We start from the raw sequence: 26,775 nt of genomic DNA, 5'->3' as shown, positions 1-26,775 counted from the left end.
GAATAAAACAAGAACGAATGCCATTTATTTGGAAGACAGTATCTTGTAAAACATGCACAAAATGAACTCTTAGTGGTGGGAAAATTATAGACCCTTCCCACCTGGGGTCCTCTGAATACCAGAAGGCAGGGGGAACATCCAATGTCTGCAGCCTTTTCAAATCTGCTAAGGGCAGAGCTGTCAAAGGGACAAGGACTCCTTGCCTTGACACAGCAGGCTGTGGCTCCCTGAAGAACCTCTCAGCACCTCCTCTGAAGAACCTCTCCCAGAGAAGGGAAGACACAGCAGTGACAGAAGGACCCTGTGGGGCTCTTTGCTGAGAAAACTGGTGAGCTTTTCAGTCACAGGAGGGTCACTGGCTGCGGATGACTGAGATCCACACCTGAGTTCCTTGCAGGGGGCTGGCCAGCAGGATGAAGAAGAGGCCAAGCCAGGGGACCCTCCAGCCTTGCCCTCAGCGTCACTGCAAAATGCTCTTGCTGGGTCTGGGTTGAAAGGTTTGGAGAGCTTACTGGATTTTAAGCATCTGGGTTGACCAGCTCTGGTTAAGGCATCTGGCAGGGAGGGGGCTCCTCCCTTGCTGGCAGCCATTACCATACAGCTGACTTTCATGCTGTCTCTCAGGACACAAGCAAAGAGAACGGCCCTTCTGACTCACCCACAATCCCCAGCTAAAGTGTACATAAGCTGAATTGTAAACAGCTGAATGTGCTCCAAGCTGCCACCCCCAGCTATGCAGGAAGGAATCAATGGAGCGAACAGCCACCCTCCCCCCACCCCATGCAGTTCAGGACAACGGGAGCAGTGGGGGATTTCCAAACAGCTGCTTGAATGCTTCCCGGCCCACAGGCTGAGGACTGCAAGAGGGGCCTGAGCTCAAACTCAGCAGCAGCACCTGCAGGACCAGAGTGACTTCTACCAGGTCAACACACCAGGGAATAATAGCTGGCCCTGGCTGCAGGGAGTCAGGGAGGAGTTTTCAAAGAGTTCTACTTAACCCTGGTGATGGAGGCCAGTCCACTGGTATCCAATGCCAGGGTCGAGGGCTCCCAGATAGCCTCACATCATAGTGCTCCGGCCCATGCTATGATTTCAAAACGCAAAATGTCTAGAACCAATGGGAGAAGTTCTACAGTAGACACTACAGTAGACTCCCCTGTCTACACTAGACAGGGGAGATAAAAGGAAGAATGGCAGAGTAGAAAGAGCATGGGCTCTGGGGGCCAGACCTGGACTCATATTGTGGTCCACCTTTGATTATCTGTGTGGCTTCAAGCACTCACTGCCTGTTCTGAGTCTTGGTTTCTCCATCTGTAACAACGAGGCTCATACTACCTGTCTGGGAGGTTTCAGTAAATATTATATATGTAAAATGCCTGGCACTGAATACATGCAGAAGCTGTGCTACATGGCAGTTAAGACTGTGGGATTAGAAAGACTCTAGGCGGCCAGGTACAGTGGCTCATGCCTGTAATCCCAGCACTTTGGGAGGCTGAGGCGGGTGGATCACGACGTCAAGAGATTGAGACCATCCTGGTCAACATGGTGAAACCCTGTCTCTAGTAAAAATCCAAAAAAAAAAAAAAAAAAAAAAAAATTAGCTGAGTGTGGTGGCGAGCGCCTGTAGTCCCAGCTACTCGGGAGGCTGAGGCAGGAGAATTGCTTGAACCCTGGAGGTGGAGGTTGCAGTGAGCCGAGATTGCACCACTGCACTCCATCCTGGCAACAGAGCAAGACTCTGTCTCAAAGAAAAAAAAAGACTCTAGGCTTAAATCCTATCCTGTAATGCTGGGCAAGTTACTCTAGGCCTGTTTCCTCATCTATGAAATGGGGTACTTATATCTGTCTTACATATACCTGTGGTGAGGATTAAATAATGTAATGCAGGCACAACACACTGGACTAGGCTGAGCTTGGACACAGGAGTGCCAACGTCACTGAGACCTGTGAGAAGATTAGGAAATCATTCTAATCTCACTCTTTCACTGAGTCTGGCCTCTTACAGCCCCAGAGCAGGGCTAATCTTTCCGTGGCCCAAACTGAGGTATCTGAGGTTTGTGTTCCTCAGATGTCTTGGTCTATGTCAGGAGTCCTGTCCTTGCACTGCTGAGGTCAGGCTTCAGGAAGAAATGTTACCTCCACTGTGACTGCAACATAACAGAAATGCTTCTGTCCTAAAAGGCAAAGCAAAATCTCAAGTCACCTTCAATGGCTATTAATCTAAAGGACAAGAAGACAAGCACCAGATTCTCTTTCTATGCAGTTTTTTCATAAAGGGGGGTTTTAAGCAGACAGTGCAGAAGAACCCTAGAAACCAAAAGAAAGGTTAACTTTAAGACAAATAAAAGGAAGCACTGCTTTACCTAGAAAATACTAAATTTATGTAACTTGTAATGCCAGATGATTTAGCTTATGAAAAGAAATTAGTTTAAAAGGCTAAAAATAAACCCAGTTTAAGATAAACTCATGGAAGATGGATTTCTACCAGTTTACAAAAGAAATGTTTAGTAAACTCTCCAGTTATTTTCAGGTTGATAACAGGGAAAGCCAGCCATGTTCCCCAATATGATGACTATTTTTTTGGTTATCAACTGCAGGATCACTAATATTGTTAGATAAATGTTGGGGGAGACTGGAGGAGGGAACGCTAAGCCTCAGTTGTCCTGTCTATATTATGGACTACATACTACATACCTTGCAAATCAGTCCTATTGATCATTTCTGCTCATGGAAACATTACTCCTTTCCTCCTTATAATCATTGTCTAAGCTTCCAGTCACCCTATTTTGCCACCAGTCAACTGACAGAACAGATTAATACTGATTACTGGAGGCCTCAAAACGTGGATTTAATCAAATTTTTTTATTTTTTATTTTTTTGAGATGGGGTCTCACTCTGTCACCCAGGCTGGAGTGCAGTGGCACGATCATGGCTCACTGAAGCCTCAACTGCCCACACTTAAGCGATCCTCCCACCTCGGTCTCCTGAGCAACTGAGACCACAGGCGTGTGCCACTATGCCCAGGTAATTTTTTTTTTTTTTAATTATCTGTAGAGGCGAGGTCTTGTTATATTGCTCAGGCTGGTCTCGAATTCCTGCGCTCAAGTGATCCTCCTGCCTTGGCCCCCCAGGCATGAGCCACCGTGCCTGGTCCCAATTTTTTTTTTTAAAGTAGTTGTTTCATATTAGTTTTGTTTTAATCTAAAGTGTCATTTGCTTTGATTGTTCAAAAATGTCTTAATATAGCTGTGTGGCTTTAGGCCACACATGGATGGTTTCAAATATGCTAAAGATACCAGTAACTAGGGATAATTATATAGTATTTGAGACATAACAGCCATGCAACTAGAGTTTTAAAAATAACTCAAACAGTCACGAACTTTCATTTTCTTGCCAACAGTTCCAATATTCAGTATCAGGCCTGGTCCTCCTGATCTACTGGAGAAGAGTTGGTTATGGCATGGCATCTAACAGTCATCTCTTCTTAATACAAATGATAATAAATTTCACTGCTAAGAAGACAATCATCTGAAAAAAACAGACATTTGCTTATGTTTTAAAGAAAGTCATAATAGCAAACTGGGGCTCTCTTCAACATCTGGATTCATCTCAGAGCACTGGCAATCTGTGTTTAACAGCAGTCATGTCTTTACCAGATGTAGAAAGAATGTTCTCTTCTTTTGGACTTACCTAAATATCATTTGGAAATTGGAAGAATAGGAAAGCATATCCTTTTTCACTAACTATAAAAATAATTTGGAAGGAGAAGGAAACAAAAAAACCTTGAAGTTTTCTATGCTGGTCTACATGGTCTTACAATGAATCTCAGAGCAACAGTTTATGACTTAAATTATATGCTGTGTTCCTTAGCATACTTTATCTTCAAAAACTAGTAATTCTAAATTGTATAATTCTTGACTATGATAAAATAGCCCATTTCTCGACCATGTCATTTATACTGGACTTTTGTTACTGATGGGGAAAAATCCAGAATTTGTAATAATTATGTCTTAGATATGCAAATGGTTGATTATTTTCCTAACAATTCCCAAAATATCCACATCATAAAGCAGAATTAAAGATGGTTTGCCTCTGAATATCTTTAGAAATATCAAATCAGTGTTCTGATGTCGCTAGTAATTCAAATGAAAAATTTTAAATAAGTCAATGCTTCAAGTGAAGCCTACCTCTGTTTGAGTTGTGAATAAGTAGTTATCTTAAATAGGCAACTTTTTTTTAAACAGAAAACATATTCAAAAAGGGTTTTAACTGGTGACTCATAGTTTAAACCATGCCCTAAAAACATTTAAAGCATAAATCTGTGTGTTCAGACTCCCATATTGAGGGGTAGTTCAGTTCTGGGTTCCATGAAACAAGGTGTTAAGTCCCCAAAGAGAGAGCCATTTCTGTCATTGGTATGAAGTCCCCATTAGAGTAGACTGCGTAACGCAGTCAGTTCTCACCCTGCTTTCCCATAGGGCTGGGGACTGGGGGGAGGTGGGGAGGGTGGGCAGGCTCAGAGGGACACCTCACTCCAGGACAGTCTCCTGAGGGGTACACAAAAGCCTCTCTCTACACCCACTTTTGTGAGATTCCTCCTGTCCACAGAAAGTCATCATCGTGATCATCTTTCAGTAGCAAAATGGCACAAAACAAAGGGAATAAAAGAGAAACTATCAATTATGAAGACTCCCCATTCTCATTTACCTACTCTCGTCTCCAGTAGGTATCCTTTCAGAAGAGAATCCTTCTATGGCTGGAACTAAACCTGTCTGGAGATTAAATATTGAACAGCTGGGAGAAGTTTAATATAAATTTAGACTGACTCAAGAAGAGGGAAAAACTCTTGGTAAATACCGTACTAATGATGAGCAGCATTACAGGAACTGGAGCCACCAACCTATTCTCTAGGTTTTTTAAACTTTATTTTGGCTTGCTGATCCATGCTGGATGAAAGTGAGGAGGTGGGGGAACTTTATTTGGCAAATGGTTACCGAACGCCTGGCCTGAGGTCCACAGCCTAAGGGAGGACAGAGACTTAGGGGAAGAGTCTAAGGCAGTGAGGTCATCCCCTTTACACATTCACAATAGAGAAAAGTAGACAAAAAGACACCTACGAGCACACCAGTAGGGGTTCCTAATTCTGAGACAATAATCATGTTCTGTGTTTATATAAGAAATAAGAATAAGAAATAGGAAATGTAGGGAGAAATAAGAAAATGTAGGGAGGGGACAGCCTATGTAAGAGCATACAAAGCCAGAGGTAAGAAGAGTTCAATTGTGTAAGATCATCCATCTACTTACTCCTCTTAACATGCCCTCTCCCCCTGAAAGATCAGAACCAAGGGATCCAAAGTATCTGAGACAGGAAATGAGTAACACAGGAAAAAGGATGTGGTCTGAAAAAGAGTGGATTCTGGGGCTGAGCCAGAGCAAGGAACAGGCACAGGGTCATAGCTGAGGGAAGGGCTTGGTGGCAGGAAGAGAAATCTCAGGGTCAGTCCTCTTAGACTAGAAAGTCAATGACAGAGGAGGTATGTCGGGGGAAGCAGCACAGTGCCTTCCTAAGAGGCTCTCCTTCCCTGAAGGAGGCAGAGAATGCAGAAACAATGGCTGATGAGATGATGAGACCCACAGCCAGGATAATGATGACTGTGACAGAAGGAAAAGGGGCTGGAGGTCCTCTTTACTTAAAGGGAAGAGTAAATAATATATACGGCGTGAGCTTGACAAAGGTAAATTAAAAATTAACCCAGGACCTGGGAGAGAGTGGAAAGGGCCAGGAGGTGGGGACATGATGAAACACCAACATTCATTAAGCACCTCTGTGCCACGTGTCAGTAAAGAACAGTTTGGGGGAAAAAAGAAGGGGGTGAACACAGGAGAGAAAACATAGTTGGACAACTGAGAAACCGACTCAAGTACAACAGAAAGGACTAAGAAACTACCCCCTTTTTCAAGATTCAGGCTGGAGGAAAAAGATGTCTGTTCTTCCCTGTGTGCATGAACGAGCCTGGAAACAGATCTTGGGTGGGCTAAGAAGCAGAGCTCATGTGATGAAGAGTGCCTGGAAAGGGCAGGTGCCAAAAGAGCACCACTCCCCATCTGCCCGACCTTCTGCGAAACAAGCCCGCCCTTGTGAGTGAGCCAAGCCAGAGGCCCCAGTTCCCGCCTTGCAGGGGCTGGAACTTAGGTGCAGAGAAATCACCAGTGGAAAACACAGTTTATCAACTGGTTAGAAAGTGTGAATACTCCCAAATGTAGATCCAGATGTTGGGAGCTATTTGTTAAAATCACTTTTAAATTCCCCAGTGCCTAGGGCAGTACTTTACCTAAAATGGGAGCCAAATAAAAGTAAGTTAAATCTAACTGAATGAAACCAGAACTACTTAGCTGTGCTGGTTATCTTAAGGTTCAAGACAGCCTCTTGCCCGATAACCAACACAGTCAGGTACTTTATTTCTGTTCTAAAGTCAAAACGATGGGAAGTCCTACATCCCTTGTGACCTAAACCTAAACCCTAATCAATAGGGTCTGCCACAGGTCTGTTGCCCTGTACCAGAATAAAAGATGGGCGGGTGGGGGAGGTGGGAAGAAATACAAGAGCAAGAAGGAATTTCCTTGCCTCATTAGCCTGTAATGTTCATGCTGACCTAGAAATCCTGGCAGTTCCAACATTTGAGTTGACTCAGGCGGGGAAGAAAAATCCCAGGTGAATGATAATTGGATTACCCAGTTATGCTCCAGAGCCAAATGGCTGGAAAAGGCCAGGTCAGTAGGCTGTGGTACAAAGTGACATTATTTTTTAAACCAAAAATGGAGATACTCAGGCTGATAGACAATGGGATGGAATAGTTTAAATTGGGGCTGTCCTAGAAAAATCAGGGACATATGATGGATTTAGGTAGGTAGCTTATTTTGCTTTGCAAGGGATCCTCTGGGCCCAATATGCTAATGGGAGGGGATTAAGGATCAAACACGGGAGATATCCGAGGGGAAAGCTGTCATTGATTTGTAAGGGAAGAAAAAGATGAAAAGAGTGTGTTCCGTACACAGCACATGAAGGTACATATCGTAGGTATGGAGTAGGAAGGAAAGGAAAGTTGTTCAGAACCGAAAGTATGTGGGTGAGATCAGTTCAGGTTATGAAAGACGGGTGGGTGGGCCGGTGGGGGTGGGCCGTAGCAGGGCACTGACTGGTATCCGACACGGGGCCCAGGGCTTAGTTCAGATGGTAGCGTCACCACTGGTTTGCAACCTGACCTTGGGCCAATTATTTCCCTGTCTGTGGACTTCAGTTTAAATACAGAATCTCACAAATCCCGATTTCAATGTAAAGAAGCAACAAATATAGTCTACCTTCATTTGGCATATGAAGGAGAGAAAACGCTCTTCTAAAAATGGAAGAGAAGACAGACACAGAACAGCTTGTCCCTTTCCATCCAATTAAAAACCTCGTGAGACTGAACTAGATTAAAAACAAAACTCTCCAGCGAAGCCGCAGGCGCCTCCAAGATAGGGAGTCCACCACCAATAAAGTACGGCAGATGCCAGCAGTCTCGCCCCCGAACGCACCGTCAGTCCCAGGGAAGTCGCAGCGGCGGGGAGGCCGGTCCTAGGTTGGGGCTGGGGTGGGGTGTGTGGGGCCTGGGGACGCGGAAGCTGCGGCGCGCCGAGGTGACACAGGGCTTCCAGGGGCGACGGGCGCGCAGGGTCCCCAGGCGAGCGAGGCAGGGGAGCGGGGCACCTCCCAGGCGCCGAGCGAGCGAGAGCCGCGACTGGCACGGCCTGGCAGCCGCCGTAGGCCCGGGTCGTTAGGGGCACCAAGGGCGGTGCCCGACTTCCAGTGCGGCGAGCGCGGCCCCCGGCCTCCCTACTGGCGAGAACCCCTCCCCCGCCCCGGCACTGACCTGTCCAGGGCCCGGCTGGGCCTGGCCGGTTGGGGCCTACGCAGCCCCTCGGCCGGGCGCCGACTCGCGCGGGGTCCCGGGCCCGGGCGGGCCGCCTCCTCTCCGCCGGGAGCCTCCGAGCCGGGGCCCGGGGCTGCCGCGGCGCATCCGACCGCACCGGCCTGGCCGGCGTCAACAAAGGGCGGCCGGGGCGCGAGGCCGGGACGGGGGCGCGAGGCCGGGGCGGGAGCGCGGGCGGCGGCCGGGGTTGCGCGCGCGCGCGCGGCGGGCGCTCGAGGGCTGCAGCCGCCGCGGAGACAATGCGGCGCGTCTGGGACGGCTCCCGCGGCCGCCTCCGCCGGGGGCGGGGCGAGGGCGCGGGGCGGGGCGGGCGGGGCGGGGCCGCAGGAGGGGCGGGGCGGACACGGGCCGCGCGCTTCCTTTGTGCGTCGAGCCCCGCCTCGCGCCCTCCGGAAGGCGGGTTAGGGACGCCCGGGGCTCAGCTTAGGGAGGCGGGCGCCACGCCACGAGGAGGCTGCCCTGATACCCGGTGCAAGTGCTCCTTGGCGGGGCGGCCCGCGACTCCCGCCTTGGACCGTTCACTCCCTGAGGGGCCTGGGGGGCAGTCAGAAGACTAACGACCACCAGTCACCGAGAGCTCAGTTCGTGCCAAACCCTGCTCGCGCTGTCCCCCACTTAAATTGTTCACAACGACCCTACAAGTCATTCTCCTTCCCACTGGGAACTGAAGATCAGAGGGAAGTCATTGCCCGAGTGCCCCGGTCACACCTTCGTGAGCGGCCTCGGGCTCGCGGTTGAGGCTGATTGAGGAAGTGGGTTCAGGCGGCCCGCCGTGCCTGGCACACGGTCAGAGTCCCGTAAGTGTTGGTTATCTTCTCCAAGCGCACCGGGTGAACCTGCGCTGTCGTGGCGAAGCATACTCATTCAGCACGCGCGCGAGGGGCTGCGGGGGTACAGAGAGGTGCAGCGTGACACAGTCCCCACCCTCAGGAGCGCGAGGCGCAGGAAGGTGCTGGACACACGCCAGGGACTTCTCTCCATTCTTGACTTCCCTCTGTTCCCAACATGGCCCCATTTTCTTGCCTTCCTTAGTATTCATATTCGTTGCCTGCCTTTCTTCTCCCCCCACCCCTTTCCACTCTCAGGCCTCATCCCATCTTCTTTGTTTACAGTTATTTTACATTCCCCGAATATTTACTTAGCTCCCTTTCTCCTCTGTTTTTCAAATTTTCAACCCCCGTTTTCATTAATATTCATATTTCCTTCTCCTCTGCCTCTGCATTTCTTACACTTATATTTTGTTTCATAAACTAGGGTAACACAGGATTGTATCCTCAACTCCTGTTCCCTAACATGCCCACACTCTCCTGCCTCCCTCTCTTAGGTTCCACCAGTTCTTCCTGGAATGCTCTTTCCTCAACTTTGCATGTCCAGGTCCTACCTATCCTTCAAGGTCCAGACTCAAGAACAGCAGTTGGCAAACTTTTTCTGCCAGGGACCAGAGAGTAAATATTTCAGACTTTGTAGGTCACACGGTCTGTCGCAACAACTCATCTCTGCTGTTGCCGCAGGAAAGCAACCACAGACAATATGTACGTGAAGGAGTGTGGTTGTGTTCCAATAGAACTTTATTTATGGGCACTAGAATTGGAATTTCAGATAATTTTCATGTATCATGAAATAGAATTCTTTTGATTTTTTTTAAAAAAATTTAAAATGTAGAAATCATTATTAGCTTGCGAGCTGTACGAACACTGGCAATGTGATGGTTTTGGCCATTGGGCTGTAGTTTGTCAACCTCTGCTCTAGAACAATGCCTCATCCTCCCTGAAATCTATCCTGAACATCTCTAGTTGACAGTAACTTTTCCTGTTTTGCAGCTTTTAAATGACTTACCTCAAATCCATCTATGGCATTTATCGCATTTTACTTTCTATTGTAATTTTTTTCCTGTGCATTTTTCATCGTTCCAAGTAGACCTTCAGCTCTTGAGGTGGGGTACAGACTGTGTTTCTCAGTGTGCTACCTCCCTTCCCACAGTGCTTTGCACAGAGCAGGCATTCACACATACACAGAATGGGCCGGGCGCAGTGGCTCACACCTGTAATCCCAGCACTTGGGAGGCCGAGGCGGGCAGATCACCTGAGGTCAGGAGTTCGAGACCAGCCTGGCTAACATGGCGAAACCCTGTCTCTACTAAAAGTACAAAAATTAGCTGGGCATGGTGGTGTGCACCTGTAATCCCAGCTACTCGGGAGGCTGAGGCAGGAGAGTCACTTGAACCCGGGAGGCGGAGGTTGCAGTGAGCCGAGATCACACCACTGCACTCCAGCCTGGGCGACACAGTAAGAATGCATCTCAAAAAAAGAAAAAAAAAAAAGACATACACAGAATGGATATTTAAGTCTTGGGTGGTTGACAGTTGTTTCCAAAACTGTGTAAAGCTTACTTCTCTCTTGAGATAGGACCTCAAGAGGAGGATGCTTACTTGTATATCACCATGATTAGATTTCAGAAAGAAAATTTTGAGAGCTTTATGGAGGAGAAAGACAGGCAAATGTCAGTTCATTTAGGGGTTTCTGGATTACAAACACTTGAGCAAAAAATGTTGATTACCACTGTTGCAGAGACAGGGCATGAATACTCAGTGGGGTCCCATATGATACTTCTATTAGCAAATTGGTAAAAGGCAAATAAAACATGCTATATAATTTACAGGTGGCAAAGTTAAGCAGAGGCGTTAGTATAATGAATAGCAGAATTCAGATAGAAAAGATTCCTGCCCCACCACTTGTTTTTTTCTATGCCTCAGTGGTCTTACCTTTAAAATGAAGATGATAAAAGTTGCTACCTCAGAGAGTTATTGTCAGGATTAAATGAGGAAATATGTGTAGTCTAGCAGAGAGGGCTCAATAAATATTAACTATTAATCATTACTGTTTTCTTGCTAGGCTGGAACTATGGGCTAAATTTACAAGATAACACTTAACAGACGTAAGCAATTATATTTTGGTTCAAACTATAAATTATACAAGTTTGAGACTAGGGAGAGCTGGCATGACAGCAGTTCCAGGTAAGACGAAACCTCAGAAACAAAAATGAAACCCAGCTCTCTGGAATTCAGGTGACAGTGCTCTGTGAACAAAAGTGTCATTCCTATAGGGTCGGAGAGTTCACGGGGGCCATTCGTGCACCATCCTGAGGAAGGAAGGTGAGGGAGTGACTACTGTAGGAGTCAGAGTCATGGCGCTGCCGTTTCAGAGCCGTGGGACCTGGAGCCCCTCAGCCTTTGTTTCTGCCTCTGAATAATGGGGGTGATTCTACTTATGTCCTAGGGCTGTCGTGAGTGAGTAAAGGACTTGGAACAGTACTCAGCATATACTAAGTGTTCAACAAATTTTGGTTCCTCCCTACCATAAAACATGGATCTAGGGAACAGCCCTGCCCCTGAAACAGGCTTCTAAAGACTAGTAGCTGTTTATATTTGGAATTAATGTGCTTAATTTTGGGGACCAAACATTAGGAAAATTAACGAAAAGGTAGAATGTAGATAGACAAGCCTGACCAGAATGGTGAGAATGGAGGTCTTGATCTGTCATAGGTAAAAAATGAAAAAAAGTCTCAGATGTTTAGCCTGCAGATTTTCTCTTTTTTAATGGGGGGAGAGGCAAGAGACAGTCCGACAACTGTCTACAAACACTGTATAAGATGGACTCTTACAATTCACAAGACAGAATCATGACCAATGCTGGCAAATTCCAAGAGAGCAGGTTTTGACTTCATTTGAAAAGCAACTTTCTGATAATCAGAGCAAATCTACAGTGGAATGGACTGCTGTTCAAAACCCCTTCTCATCTGCAAGTGTGCAAAGAGAGAAGGGATGACCTCCTTCCCATCCTTTAATTTTCCTGCTGTCCTTTCTCCATATTCTCTTCCTTGATCCTGCTTCTGTTCCCTATAGAACCTTTGTACTCTTTTTGCCCTGCCTTGTGCTAAGGTATTTTTTTCTTATTTCTCCATCAATTTCTAAACTCTTTTTCTCTTGGCTGTTCCCTGCCCCCTACCCCCTCAGCAAACACAGCACAATGACTGGAACTGCCTCCCTGAGTTGCAGGTGGTCCATGGCTCAGAATGTCACTGAGATCTGGGCCAACAGTGCTGTGCAAACTGGCAGAGAGGGGAAGGGAAGCAAATAGATCTTTGCAGAAGGCGGAGGTACTGCTGTGCCTCTCCCATCCGGGTGAAGGGACCCAGCAGAGTCTCCTGAACCCCAGGCGGGGAGAAGTCCACTTGTAATTGAGCCCGCACAGATAGACAGATGAGGATCCCAGAGCTGAGCAGTTTCCTCAGAGATGCTTCCTGTGAGCTGAACTCATTTGAGTCCCCTTCTGCCTCCCCCTGGCATTTCCCTTATTTTTGAGATGTGGTAGCCGTTTTGCCATATTTCCAATATCAAGAACCCCCTTTCATACCAAAGGAAGCAGAGAACTGTGACAACTGGCCACCTGCCTCCACTCTCCACTTGGCATATGTCTATGTGGATACATCTGACACCAGTGACATGCAGGCAGGCCCCAGTGTCTGGCTCTAGAACTTTCACCTCTTCTTTCTCCACCCTCTTGCTCTAATATCTTCTGTGTCTCCCTTACTTTATCCCTGGTTCATCTTTTCACATCCCTCCTCTGTTTCCAACCCCCCAGCTTCCTTGCTTGTAATAGTTTACCCTCCCATTCCAGATGCCCAAGTGAAATGTGCCAGGGCATGGCAAGAAAGGCCAACTTCCTCCCCTCCCCCAGGGCCCCGCTGTGCTTCATACCGTGAGCTGGGGACGGCTGGATGTTAGGGCTCGTGGGTACAGGCAGGCCACCAGGCATGGCAGTGACAATAGCCTGCTGATGTGGTGATGGGCCAGACCGCGTCTCAGGCACACTTTTCTCCCCTGGTGCCACTTCTTTCCAGTCATCAGGGACACACTGCTGGGGCTGTCAAACGACAGGACAGAGAGGGCGGCCTCTCAGAAATAGCCTTTGCATTCTTGGATATTTCCCTGGTTTCCATGGAGCTTGGGAAGCGGGTAAGGACCTTAAGATTCAGTCATCCTCAAATTGGGGAAAGCCCTCTCTTCCTTCTTGGAATCCCCAAAGATGACTTCACCCGTCAGCCTACCCAGAAGCACCTCTTGACGGGGCTGTGGGGTCGTCCGAGCTGTGGCCGCCCCATGTGCTCCCTGGACCTTGGGGCTGGCTTACTCACCACTGGTGAAGCAGGCTGCAGTTGTAAGATGACGGCTGAAGTGTGCTGGAACCTGCGTTGAGGGGTGTGGGGCACGCCCTCGGGATGTCCATTCTGAGGCCCAGCATCAGGTGTGGGAGGGTGACACTGCTGACTGCTGCCAGGCTTGTGCAGGTTGGCGGTGGGACACTGGAGTGGCAGGGCGGGTGTAACTGGGCCTAGTGGCATGGCATGGGCCTCTGAGCTGGGCTGGAGGGCCACGCTTGGAGAGACTGAGGCGAGCTGGGGGTGGGGCTCAGCTTGGAGCACAGGCCGTGACTGCTGGGGCAGCGGCTGCTGCTGTTGTGGCTGTGGCTGCTGCTGGATCACAAATTGGGGCTGCAGGTGCTTTGAGGATGGCTGTGGGAGGAGCTGGTGTGGCTGCAGCTGAGCATAGGCTGAAAGGGGAAAGGCCAGGTTACAGAGCATGGCTTGACCTTCTCTTCTGCTGTGTCTTCCAACTCTGCCCCTCCCGCATCCAAATAAAAATGGCTTCCCAAATTCAATGTCTCTTGTTTTCATCCCTTTCATTTTTCACCCTGAGCCTGGCCTGCTCATTGCCATGGCCTAACACATTCACTCTATTCCTGCTTTCCTCCTTTGCTGGAGGAACACTGGGCTCTTTGAGCTGTCCCTCATCCCCAAAGCTCAACTCCTCAAAACTCAAAACTCACCTCCCCTGTGACGCCCTTTGGCCATTCTGGCAGTTCAGAGAAATACTGGATTCTAAGTGTGACATGCTCTCGCTCTCCTCCGTGCCCTTCACCTGCTGTTCTCTGTGCCTGCAACAGCTACAACCTCTCCACCACCCAACCCAGCTCTGTGTGGCTAGTCCTCATCCAGCCTCTGGCTCTGCTCAGGCAAGGCCTTCTCCAGGAAGAGCCAGTAGACAACGGTAGTTCTTGGATCCTGGCATCAGACAGACCAGGGCTGGATTACTGGTTCCCTCTGTTATATACCAAGTGACCTGGGAATAACTACTCTCTGGGCCTCAGCTTCGCAATCTAAAAATTGAAAATATAGTTTCTGTACAGAAGTTGCTAAAAGGATGAAATGAGAAGAAAATGACAGAAAAATGACTTAATGTGCACAGCACAGTGCCTGGCACATGGTCATATTCAATCATTTCTAGTTATAACTATTATATCAGTCTGGTTTAGGTTCTCAAAGTATCCAGGGTCTACCTCTATCATAATAATGCTTATTAAGGTGAGTTGTAATTGTTTCTTATCTATCTTCCAGATCATGAACTCCTTGCAGTCAGAAACTTCGGGTATCTCTTTCTCCAGAACCTAACAGTGCCTGACAGGAATTTATTTTTTGCCATGTGTTGCTATGCTAGCTTTTCCCTCTTCTATTTTAAGCAGGCTGACTCTTTGAGGTGAAAATTCTTATATTTTTTAGTATCCCTTCAGTGTCTAGCTCATGCCTTGTTTAGAGTAGGGATTCAGGAAATTCAGCTCAGAGATTGTCTTTGCACAGATCACTCTCTGGCTAGTGCCAGGCCAGCCTAGGATGAAGCAGCTCAGCTGAATCTGTCCTGTTTAAAAATTGCCCTCCACAGAGACTTCCACGGCTGGAGAGCTAGCCAAATGCATGGCAGGCCACAGCTGGAGGCCCGCAAATGGATTTTTACAACTAAAGCCTCATGCCAGTAAGGATAAAGGTGAATTCTGGGTCCTGAGCTCACATTTTAAACGGATCCTGTGATGCAACAGGTGCAAAGTAAGCAGGTTTCAAACTGAGTTAGGGGAGGTGCCTTCCTTCTTGAATTTTGTCTGTTCACATTGCAAGTTTTGAATGGTCTCATCCCAGCCCAACATGAAATTCCAAGCAGAATTCCAATAGGAATGGAAAGGACAGAAATAAGATGTGTTACAAAGGAAAAGCAAAATGGTCCTTGGTGACTGACTGTCGTAGTCAGAGAGAGAGGGACTATGGATGGCCCAGAGGGGTTTAGTATGGATGATACTGAATGACGGGTTTGGGAAACTTGGACACCAGTGTAATGTTGAGGGAAGTGTGTTGGGTTTGGGTTGATGGCAGAACCTTTGTGGAAATGCCAGCAGGCATTTGGTGATTATAAACTGCCCCTGACCCCAATCTAAGCCGTGTCTCCTTATCTCACATTGAATAGGTCAGAATTTAACAATCAGGCACTTTTGAGAAGACTGGTGATAAGGCACCTGGGAGACACTGAAGAGGCCACACAGGACTCTGTTAGGCCCCCACAGCCAAAACGATCTGCAAATGTTGGGCATGTCACTGCAAATGCAACCAAAACTTTTTCTCCCATAATGCAAAATCATGGATTCCTGCTCCTGGAATGTGGAATCATTCTTAGGGGCTGCCCATGTGAGATGGGAGCTGGAGATGGTCCAGGTCAGGGAGGCTAAGAGGATCAATGGCACGCCCCACTTCTTGCTGGCTGTGCGGCCTGAGACAAGGTACTCTTCTTTCTCAGGGCTTCAGAGTTTAATCTGTGAAAGAGGAGGTCTGGGCTAGGTGATCACATAAATCTCTTCCACACCTAGAATTTGATGCAGTGGCTATAACAGAAAAGTAGTTTACAATTTAGGGTTAATAAGGAGGAAAAAGGATTACAGAGGGTAAAGGTTCTAAATCTATACAGCATAAAGAGTATAGGTAGGGACAACACACATTTGTTTTCCCAAAAGACTGGGAAAGGGGACTGCTGGCCTGGCTTCTATTCCTGTGCTTCCTCTCCTATCCCATTCCCTCCCCACCCTGTGCTGCTCATGGAAAACTGAAAGCAATTGTTTTAGGACAAACGAGGCTACTCTACACCAAGGCTGGAAATCAAGCTTATAAGGCTTGAATCAATTTATAGATCAGAGACCCCAAGGTATTTGGGGTATATATTAATACATCCTTAACTTTTTGAGGTTAATAAAAACAAAGATCAGGATTTAACTCCAGCATTATCCCAGATCAAAAAAAATCCTTTTGTTTCGAGTACTGCAGTAAAGGGTCTTCCTGATTCCAGTTTCTTCTCTCTGTAATCCAGCTTAGAGTACAAACTAATCTTCCTAGTGCACAGATCTGATCTCTCACTAAAAACCGCCAGGGACTCTCCTTTGTCTACGGTTGTCTAAAGCCCCTGGCAGACATTCAGGATCTCTTTACAACATAAACCAACCTTTTAATTTTTATTATTTCTTTGACCCAAGCAATCTTTACTGTTCACTGTACCCTGTACAGAGTATATGCCTTTTCTCATACTGTCTAGAGTGCCACAAATCAAATTCTAGTCACCATTCTCTGGTCTTTACAGCTGACAGGACTTTCCCCTTTCTCTGAGATGACATTCAGGCCGCTTTGCTTCGCACTGCCCTCAGAGAAGCAGTGTGCCCAGAAGTCAAGTATGAGCTCTTGAGTCAAAATGCTTGGATTTGAATTCCAACTCTGCTGCTTACCAGCTGTGTGACATGGGGTGAGTGAGTTACTTGACCTCTCTGTACCTCTGTGTCATCATCTTTAAAATGGAGGTAAGGATTACACCTATCTCAGAGTTACTTCAGTAAGTGACTTATCTCTTTTAGTAGGCAGAATTTATGTGAGTCATTTGTTTCCTCCAAAATATCTTGAATTTAGTAGATGCTCAATCAATATTGCTGAATGAATGAATGAATGAATGACAGACAACATGGTGGGACTTGTTTATCCTACAAAACTTGTTCTCAAGGCTTCAAATATGCAGGAAACGACTCACTGTCCCAGAAATGCTGGGACTTTTGCCCCAAAGTATATGGGAGCTGCAAGCATACCAGTTATAGTTACAGGACTACTTATGCACTCATTTTCCTAGAAGTCCACTATAATTGACTAGAGTTTGATGTTACCTGGTCTACCGGCAAGGAGAATATGCCTGTGGGAAAGGAATGGCAGATCTTTTTACTAGCCACTACCCTTAAGGGAAGATACACTTTCATTCACTCAATAAACAATTTATTAAGCACCCACCACACACCAAGTACTATGGTTGGTACTGGCTAAAACATGGTCCCTAGAAGAGATTACAGTTTAGTAAAAGAGACGGAAGACAGATACTCTCAGCGTAATTTGGTAAACATTATGATAGGTGATAAGCACAGAATATTGAGAACACGGAAGAGGGGATTCAGCTTTGGAAGGAGAGCAGAGAAGGTTTCCCAGAGCAAGTAAGTGTTTAACATGATTCAGAGTTAGGAAGATGACAAAAGGAACAGCATTCGGGAAGACTCAGAGGCATAAAATACTATGGTGAATTCAGGGATCTCCAGGGCATCATATATAGTTGAAAGTCAAGGTGTCTAAGAGAGAGGAGTCAGAAAGGAGGCAGTTTTTGGCTGGGTCTAAGTTATGCTAGCACTTTATAGGGGCTGCTTATCCCTAAAGATGTCTCATGTGATTAGGCTTCATGAGGTAACTAAGGTTAGGGTTAGCTCTAGAGGTCAGTGCTCTGCATACACAAGAATAGACAAGGAAGCTCCTTTTAGAAAACCCTAAAGCAATAGCCATACAAATTTTCCATGATGCATTCCCTTGGCTTGGGGTCAGGAGGAGTTTGAGAGGGGAAGTAGAGCTAAGGGAAATTTCCCTGTAAGAAACTTGTAAAATGGTGTTGGGTTGCCAGCTGCAGGGGCACTCTGTGATAGTCTGATTATGCCTGAAGGTTTTTAGGCCTGTTCTGCAGCCCTCTGGAAAAACTACCAAATACTTGCCGTGTACAGGATTCTTTGCTAAGCAGCTTGGAGCATTATAAAAGAAACTGTTATCTGCATCTCTGCCCCTACCCTGCCCTTGGCAGAGGATGGCAGGATAGCATAAGTGGATAAAGGCATGGGTTTTAGAGTCAGTCAGATCTGGGTTTAAATCTTGACTCTGACACTGATAGGCTGTGCAATTTTAGATAAATTGCTCAACCTCTCTGTATCTTGACTTGCTGTTCTGTAAATGGTGACACATACCACATAGTTGTTAGTATCAAATGGAATATTTTGTTTAAACCACAAAGAGATTCACTGCCTTTGCTCAACACTTGGTATCTAGTAGATGCTCAGTAAATGGTAGCTATTCTTAAAATACTACCTGTTATCTGTATGTTGCTTTGAACTTCTCAAAGAATTTTTATCATTTAAATCTAATTTATTTCTAACAAGAAGCCCATGAGGCAATTGACAAGTGTTTTTATTTTACAAGCAAGAACTGAGAGTAGTTTTCAAGTGACTTGTACAATGCAGTAAGTGAAGGGGAACTTGACTTCATTTGACAGGTGAGGCATGGTGCCTTGCATATTACAAGATGGTGATGGCCAAGTGAATAACACAAGTCAGTAAGGACGAGCGAGTACAGCAAGCCTAGGAGTATTAGTTGCAGGCAGTTGAGAATACTGGAGGCAATCTTGGAGGTATAGACAACAAAAAGGGATTGTTACACCAGGAGGCAGGGAGGGAAAGGGCATATGACAGGCCAAGAAAGTCACAAAGGGGTAGGAGTGGGAGAGAAGAGACAACAGCATATTTGCTTGGCCATAACAGAGCGTCTGCATGAGGACACCACGAGCAGTCAGGTGCAGTGGGCAGTGGGGGGAGGGTCTTGAAGGTCCCCCATGAAGTCAGATAGTCAGTCAGAAGTCATTAACATGATATTGAGTGAGCCCTTACTATAGACTAGGCATTCCAGCTGATCAAGGAGGACATAAAGACACAGTGAAGGTTTTTGTTTTTTGTTTTTTGTTTTTTTTGAGATGGAGTTTCGCTCTTGACACCCAGGCTGTAGTGCAATGGCATGATCTCCGCTCACTGCAACCTCCGCCTCCTCGGTTCAAGCAATTCTCCTGCCTCAGCCTCCTAAGTAGCTAGGATTACAGGCATGAGCCACCATACCCGGCTAATTTTTGTAGTTTTAGTAGAGATGGGGTTTCACCATGTTGGCCAGGCTGGTGTCAAACTCCTGACCTCAAGTGATCCGCCTGTCTCGGCCTCCCAAAGGGCTGAGATTACAGGCGTGAACCACCGTGCCTGGCCACAGTGAAGGTTTTTAAACAAGAAGGAAATAACAGTCTCGGAGGGAGATAATTCTAGCAGTTGTGAGTAGGATATCCTGGCGATCAGTTAAGCCTCATCCCGTCAGCAGGCCTTAAGCAAAGCAGGAAGCCAAAACAAGAGGAAGTCCCATTAGAACCTGGTGACAAACTGGCGATAAGCTGGGTGGTGATGGAGCGTGGGAATGAAGGAGGGCTTTCTCTGTGCTGGTCACTTGCGCAGGCCATCTCAGTCATTTACAGCCCATAGGAAATATAATCACCTCTGTTTAACGGATGAGGAAATGGAGGTTTACAGAGCTTAAGTAACTTGATCACAGTCATTAAACTAATAGGTGATGAAACTGGGGCCTGAAACCAGGTTAACTCCGAAGCCCACTGCTTTTCCCACTGTAATGCTCTGCCTCGCTGGTGGCTCTGACACCAACAGGCTGTGCAATCTTAGATAAATTGCTTAACCTCTCTGGATCTAGACTTGCTGTTCTGTAAATGGTGATACATACCACATAGTTGTTAGTATCAAATGGAGTATTTTGTTTAAACCACAAAGAGGTTCACTGCCTTTGCTCAGTGCCTATTAGATGCTCAGTAAATGGTAACTATTTTAAAAATACTACCTGTTATCTGAATGTGAAGTCAGAATAGCTCTGTGAGTCTGGGGTGCAGGAGGACCTCGCAATTGTGGACAGTGCTCAGGAAACTGGTAGAGGGGGCCTTTCCAGAGAGGAAGATGCAGAGTTTTTGTTTTACAGATTCTCCAGATTAAAAAAAACTTGTATGCAGTGGGGTGATGTCTTATCTATAGACAGCTGAAATGTATGGGGAGAAGAGAGGAGGACAGGGATGGATGTGTATTAGGAAGTCACTGGCAGACAGATGGTGGGTGTCTGAAAGGTATGAACTGACAAACTCCTCTGTGAGTGAAACACAGGGGCAGTTTTAGGAGACCCACAGCTAATGGCAGAGGCAAGGGAAAAGGAAGGAGGGTCCCACTTACACACACAGATGGTCACACGTGCACACAGCCACTCTGGGCTTAGGTGCTTCCCAGTGCCAGCTGAGATACTCCTCCTCCTGTTCCATTCTTAAAACTTACTCATTTTTCAAAGCACAATTCAAATGTCTGCAGCTCCCATTAGAATTTAAACTCTTCTTCATCTCTTTAACACCCATAGTGTTCAGCATAATGTTTGGCACATAAGAGGTGCTAAATGAGTATCTGTTGAACTACATAATTAAAGGGACGAATGGTTTGGGGATGACAGTGACTCTGAGCTATACCTCTTTCATTCGTGAAGTGGAATAATCACTGTTAATATTAAGTGAGATATGTAGGTAAAGCATGTAGTGCAGTATGTGGAACATGGCTGTTCATTAACTGGTAATTATTACTATTAGCCCACAGCAACCAGGGAAATAGTCTAACAGAAGCCTAGGATGAAGAATTTTGGGAAAGAAGAAACGTCCACCAAGGCCAAGTCCCTTTGTGTGTCAGTCTGCTTTCTCTCTCACACATACATGCACACAGGCTCGTACACACAGTCAAAGATGTTAAGCAAAATATAAAGCTCCTCCACTGATAGCCCATATCATCTGGATTTTTCTCCCAACATAAAAAGAGATTCTTAGTCATCTAGATTTGGTGCTACAGTGGATAGCCGAAATGACCTTCATCAAAATCGTTGGGGATTTCTAGCAGATGACAGTCCCACCTGTATGCTTTGGTTTTTATTGGATTTCCTAAGTAAAAGTGTGCTTGCAGTTTGGAGGCTGCTTTGGGAGGGAAATAGGGTACCCAAGAATCCTAGAATCAGCAACATCCCATTGTCCAGCCTATCACAGACAGAAATCACTGCCCGCTGCACAAAACGCTCTCTGTGTTCAAACAAAGCAGCTGTGTGGCCTTCCAGCAGAGTTCTCGCTCCTCAGCTGAGACCTGAGGCGGGCTGAGGATGCAGAACAAAGACCTGGCATCTGGAGGCCCAACTGGGTGAAAGGGCCCCGGCTTTTCAACAACCCGACAGTTCCCTTTTATCACAGCGTATCCCTCCCAGTCAGCAACTTTCTCCTCACCTTTGGGCCTGAGTGCGCACCCAAAGCCTGGAGTTTATCCACTAGAATGAGGACTCCAAGAACCAAGTCTCCTATCTGGGGCTGTGGCCCACTCCCTTAGGACTCCGCTTCCCTGAAGGCCAGGCCCAAGGGACCCCTGCTGCCTGCCTCTCTTCTGCCCTCCGTTGCTCAGTCCTCATGTCAGTGAGAAGGGCAAGCCAGGCCCTTCTCCTTCCCCTCCAAAGCCCAACCTCTTAGGCTCTGTTCTCCACCCCTTATTCCCCTCCCCCACCTGCTCCCCCACCCCATTCTCAGCATAAGGGACCTTTTCTATTTGCAGATCCTAAAGAAGCCGGTTGCCAAGGTGACAGGAGCAGGAACAGCAGGGAGCTTGCCATGGGGGAGGGGCTTTGCCCCCAAACAGCTGTCAGTGGGAGCAGTCCCAGCTGGGACTGGAGGGTCTGCCTGCTCTGGGAGGAAACAGCCCCCAGGAGAACACATTCCTCTCTGCCATACCCCCTCCTACTGCCCCACTGCAAGTCTCCACTGGTTACTTTCCCTGGGGGCAGCCAGCCAGCCAGCTCAAAAAATGCTCCAATAACAAACAAAAAATGTGTGTGCGCTTGCTTGCTTTCTCTCTCCCACACACACACACACACACGCGCGCGCGCACACACGCATGCTCAAGCACGCTCTTCTCTCCTGCTCTCAGATCCCTTGGTTCATTGACAGTGGGTTGGCTGGGCAGGAGGCCAGAAGTCACCTCTGCCCAGGGAACTGTGTAGCCCAAGACAGGTGCTGCTCCTGGCTGCCCTGCACTAGGTCCTAAGAATGATTTCAGTCTTTTTTGTCCAGAGGCCCTGAGAGGACCTTCCCCTACTAAAACTCCCCAGCTGCCTTCCATCTGGGAGGTGGGAGTCGGGGAGCGGAATCTCTGGGCTTACAGAGAGGAAGGGGTGGGAGAGAGGAAGAATGAACAGGATGGTGGGAGGCAGGAACAATGCAGGCCCACTGCTTTGTGTCTCTGGGGAGAGGTTCTTTGTGGGACTGCAGCTCACAGCTGCTCCATAGAAAGTTCTGTGGAGCCACTGGTCTCTACTGCATTCTAGCCAGGCACTGTTAGCCTTAGGCCCTTGGGCCTCAAGCCTGTCACCTGCTGGTGTTTACCTTTACACGGGGTCTCCACCAGACTCTGCAAACCCTGAATAGGCTTAGATCCCCCAGATGCTTTCAGCTTTGGGTCAGAAACAGGAAAGGCTGAGGAGGCCCCAGATTACTGTAAGAACTGAGAGGGACAATCTGGCTTGAGATGAAGAACAGGGTTTGACTCAGCCAGCTATGGCCCCCAGTCCTGCCACTTACTACTTAGGTGACTTTGAGTGCGTGACAGATGTGGTAAGTTCCTGGAGAACCTCTCTGAGCTTCAGTTTGCTCATCTGTAAAATGGATAAAGACACCTACCGGACAGGGATCTTTCCAGGGTTTAAAGAAGCGCGATGTGTACAATGCAGGGCACGTTATCTAGCACACGACGGACGTCCTGTGAGTGCTGGTCCCGTTTCTGTCCAGTTTTCTTGAGAACTGAGTTGCCTAGCAGCCTTAGGAGGAACCCAAGAACTAGTCTTTCTTTTGAACAATGTTAGAACTTGGGGGGCTGGCTTAGATTTAGAGAGAGGTTACATTTCGGCCTGGGCTGGAAGGGGGTTCTCAGGAAGGCCTGAGACGCAGATGGTCCTCCAGGGCATGCAGATTGAATGAGAAACTAGAAGTGCTCATCTGGGGTCTCAGCTCTAGTCTAAGCTGCTTTCAACGCATTGAAAGAGCCCCCAGTCTACCCTTCTGAGCCTCACTTTCTTTTTCCAAAAAAGGAAGAGGCTGGGCCACTTTCTGGAGAAAGCCATGCCAGACAGTGAGAAACATCTGAAGCCACAGGGCTGTGAGGCCTCTGTGGGGAGGCGCCTTTCTTGGCTCAGCGGTGACCGCTGGAATGCAGCGACTGACCCTTTGCCCCTGGGTGATTTCTGAAGCATCAAGAAGGTGAATGAGGGATTTTGACCCCATTTCCGCCTAACTCAGTGCCATGTGCGCTGCTTTGCTTTTCTCTGCCTGGGAACCTTCCCCACTCTGTCTGTCGGGTCACATGCTCGTGCCGCAAGGCTCATGTGCCATGTCCTCTGAGGGACGGCGTCTCTGACCCATTCTGCCTGGCAGGCAGCTGACCATCTGTGTCCACACTGTGCCTGGTACTTAGTCCTAAAATAGAATTTATGAAGTGGAATGGATTTGCTTCTATATCTGGTTCCCTTCTTTTGACTGCACACTCCTTTAGGGAAAAAAAAAAATCCTATCCTATTTTGACAAAGATGTATTGAGATATATTCTTGATGTATTTTCTCAAGAAAAAAACCCACAGATTAGATTGGATGGTAAAATGGTTTGAGAGAGGACTGAGGTTAGTGGTTGTCTCAGGGATGCCATCAGCGTGACTCTCTCTTTAATGCAAAGCCATGTGCTTCACCACTTTATTTATTTCTATGGTAAAACAGCGTGGTCTTGTTCCCTAGACTGATAGGCCTGGCTTCTTGGGCTCTTGGCAGATTTTCCCATTAAAGATTGCCTACAATGGGCAGCACGGGGAGAGTTTTAGTAGGCAGGGAAGGGGGTCTAGCAGGGCATGTGGATTCATCGGACCTGCCTCACAAGAAAGCTCCTAGATTTATTCTCAAGTGTCACCCTCACTAGCAAGCCTTTCCTAGCTCCTCTTCTCAAGGCCAGATAGCTCCTCTGTTCTGACAGTGTTCAGAGCTTAGATCTATTATGGCATATGCACTGTACTCATCTGTCTCCCCAGCTACACTGTGGAGGGCAGGACCTGAGTCTCATTTATCTCTGCACACCAAGAATTGGCAACATGATTGGCAAATACTAATCAACAAATGCTTGCTGAATGATGAGAAAAAATAAACTTCCTACATTCCCATCTCTCTGTCTGGTTCTTACATGCTTCTGGCTAGCCCCTGGCCTTTTTGCTGAGTCTTGGAGAATTTCAAAATAGTTCAACTGCCTGCCTCCAGCCACTCCAGGTTGTGCCCACAGCTCCAGAGCTGTGGCTGTGTACCCCGATTCATCGCTGTGCCTACTGTGCAGAAGGACTCCTTTATTCCAACCAACATGGCTGCCCTGCATAAAGTTAGACCAGAAGCATGGCACAGAGCCAGGAACTGATGGACACTTCGAGATGGGGAGGGAGGAGAGAGAGACCCATGGCTGGTATCTTTGCAAATCCACGGGAAAAAGGAAAGTCTGAAAGTCTCCTCCTGACTCACGGCCCTGAGTTTTCTGGGAAAGGATTCCTGCTTCCTGAAGACCTTACCTGGTGCAATGAGGGGGTGGGCAGCCACAGCAGGAACCGTCCGGCTGAGCCCAGCCCGGCCCTCCATGCTTCCTGGCACACTGCTGTTGCCATCTCCTTTCTTGAGTGGCTCCATCACACTGTCAGCTATGCCAGGCTTGGCACCTGCGGGGGAAGCCTGAGCAGTATTTCTGCTCTGTGCTGGGGTAGGCAGAGGCTGGCTACCGCCTGGCGTGGGTTTCAGGGCCAAGCTGGGCAGGACAGGCTGAGTGGGGGTAGGGCCCGAGGCTGCTGCCGCTGGCGTCTGCTGTGTTCGGAGGGTCAAGTTCTGTACCTGGAAAAGAGGGGTCTGTGGGAGTCCAGAGAATGTGGCAGGAGCAATGCCAGTATACAACTAAGAGGGAGAGAGGGATGGATCCAGGAATGGCTGAATAGAACAGGAGGTTGTCAAATCAGAGAGAGAGAATGTGTTAGGGGCTAGAAGAGGAACCAGAAGCATGTGGAGTTGCTAAAGAGGGCCAGAGGGTTCGCTGTGACTGCATCCAGCAGCAGAAGAGGCTGAGTTCTGAGAAGGACCTTTTGCCCAGCTGGGCGGGCAGGGGTGGGGAGGCCGGGCTCTGTCCCTTCTGTTGCCCTCCCTCCTCCCCGACACTTTCAGGATTGGATGCACACCACCCAGAAATAATTCCCAGCGAGGGGGAGCATGGGGCTTCCCACACGGGAAAAGGCCAGGGCAAAAGTGGAAGTTAACTGACCAGGCAAATATCTTGTCTCAGAATAAAGTTGCCACCGGCCCTTCCAAGACGGCCGGCACGCTTACTCAGCCTGGTCCCTGGCGCCCTCTGCTGGACACAGGGAGGCTGTGCCAGACTCTGAAAATCCGGCTACCACCCCTGTCCCATCGCCCACCCCATTCCGTAGATGAGGATGGGGAGATGCGAGTGGTAGGGGTTCCTTTCCCGGCTGCCCACAGAATCTTCCCAGCCACAGTAGTATCTGTGCGCTCCTAGCAGAGCAGGACACGTCTCTGCTCCCTCTTACATGCCATTTTTCTCGAGTCCTAGCAGTGCTACCGTGTGTAAGTGGAGCAGGACTTTCCACTTATGAAGCAGCAGCAGCCAGACCAGCTATCCTGGGGCAGGTGTAAAGTATGGAGGGTAGCACAGCCCACCCCTCCCTGGCAATGATGCTGGCCTCAGCAGGCTGCCCTCTGGCTCCTGACCTGTGTTTGAGGGAACGAAACAGAGCCAGGAGGGACCAAGGCCTTCTGGAACGGGGTAGACGCGCAGGCCTGGGGGCACTGGGGTGTCCTGTCTCCCGCCTGCTTTCCTAGCTGATCCCGGCCTCTCCTTGTGCCCCTCCCCAGTATCAGTGCCCCTCTACAGGGGTGCCCACCCCCCTGCCCTCCCACAAGCATGGAGTCCTCACCTGGGCGGGGGTGGGGGGCCGGGCGGGGGAGCCAGTGCCGAGCTCAGGCTGCACAGTAGCGACGGTGGCCGTGGGCGTGAAGATGAGCTGAGGGGACAAAGGAACAGTGCCGCCTAGGCTCCTAGCTACCTGCACCAGGTTACCTGGCTGGGCCTGGAATCACAGGAAACGAGGCGCCTTTTACCTGCTCGATGTGGACTCAGCCACAGGACACAACTGTTTAGCCCAGGAGCGGCTATGAGGAAGGGCAGGACAGTAGAAGCAGAAAGGAAGGGGGAGTCCAAGGGGAGCGCCTGCCTTTCTCTAGAGGCTCGTTGCGTCCTGACCCAGGCTGGGTGCAGGGGTGGGTGGGGAGAGCCGCTCTGGGGCTACACCAAAGCCGAGTTCCCTTCAGAACCCTCTGTGAGGGGCTCATCCTAGAGGAGATCGATATCCCCAGCATACGCTGAAGCCACCACCTCCTCAGCGTCCTGGGAAGCGAGATGGATGCCCTAGGACCACCTTCCAGGTCTAACCCACTGCTGAACCCAGGGCTGAGCCAAGACGAGACTGCCCTCCAGGGTGTCAAGTTCGATGTATCCTTTTGGTCATTTTCTAGTCAAAGTTAGATTCAGAGGGGCCTAGAGACAACAGCAGAGGAAGCGGACCGCCTGGAGCCGTCCTCATGTCTGAATCCCATCCTGCGGGGTGCAGGATCCATGGTGTTCTCTGCATGA

At 48.4% G+C, this 26,775-nt stretch overlaps 1 protein-coding gene and 1 long non-coding RNA gene across 7 annotated transcripts in view; one reads left to right on the top strand and one right to left on the bottom strand.

The window, feature by feature from the left end:
- Positions 1 to 26,775, bottom strand: part of PHC2 (polyhomeotic homolog 2) — a 106,606-nt gene that overhangs the window by 17,919 nt on the left and 61,912 nt on the right. For 3 of the 5 annotated variants that reach the window (XM_054463765.2, XM_054463757.2, XM_054463775.1), the window contains exons 6-9: positions 26,060 to 26,146; positions 24,653 to 24,965; positions 13,164 to 13,579; positions 12,727 to 12,892 (exon numbers count right to left, since the gene is read on the bottom strand). In XM_054463765.2, coding sequence (XP_054319740.1) covers positions 12,727 to 12,892; positions 13,164 to 13,579; positions 24,653 to 24,965; positions 26,060 to 26,146 — 982 coding nt within the window. Of the gene's footprint in view, positions 1 to 7,910; positions 8,222 to 12,726; positions 12,893 to 13,163; positions 13,580 to 24,652; positions 24,966 to 26,059; positions 26,213 to 26,775 lie in introns of those variants that run through there. The other 2 variants (XM_054463749.2, XM_054463805.2) reach the window with 2 other exon arrangements.
- On the top strand, positions 8,283 to 21,895 carry LOC129020051 (uncharacterized). 2 transcript variants are annotated; one of them, XR_008495758.2, is made up of 3 exons: positions 8,288 to 8,767; positions 16,477 to 16,635; positions 21,620 to 21,895. It is a non-coding gene; the product is annotated as an uncharacterized LOC129020051 (long non-coding RNA). The 2 variants fall into 2 exon arrangements; XR_010126715.1 differs by lacking the exon at positions 16,477 to 16,635 and having other exon boundaries at positions 8,283 to 8,767.

The sequence above is a fragment of the Pongo pygmaeus genome, chromosome 1 (genome assembly GCF_028885625.2).
Source record: "Pongo pygmaeus isolate AG05252 chromosome 1, NHGRI_mPonPyg2-v2.0_pri, whole genome shotgun sequence".
NCBI classification, from domain to species: Eukaryota; Metazoa; Chordata; class Mammalia; order Primates; family Hominidae; genus Pongo; species Pongo pygmaeus.
Note: the sequence above shows the minus strand (reverse complement) of the source record. Positions and strands in the feature narration are given on the sequence as shown.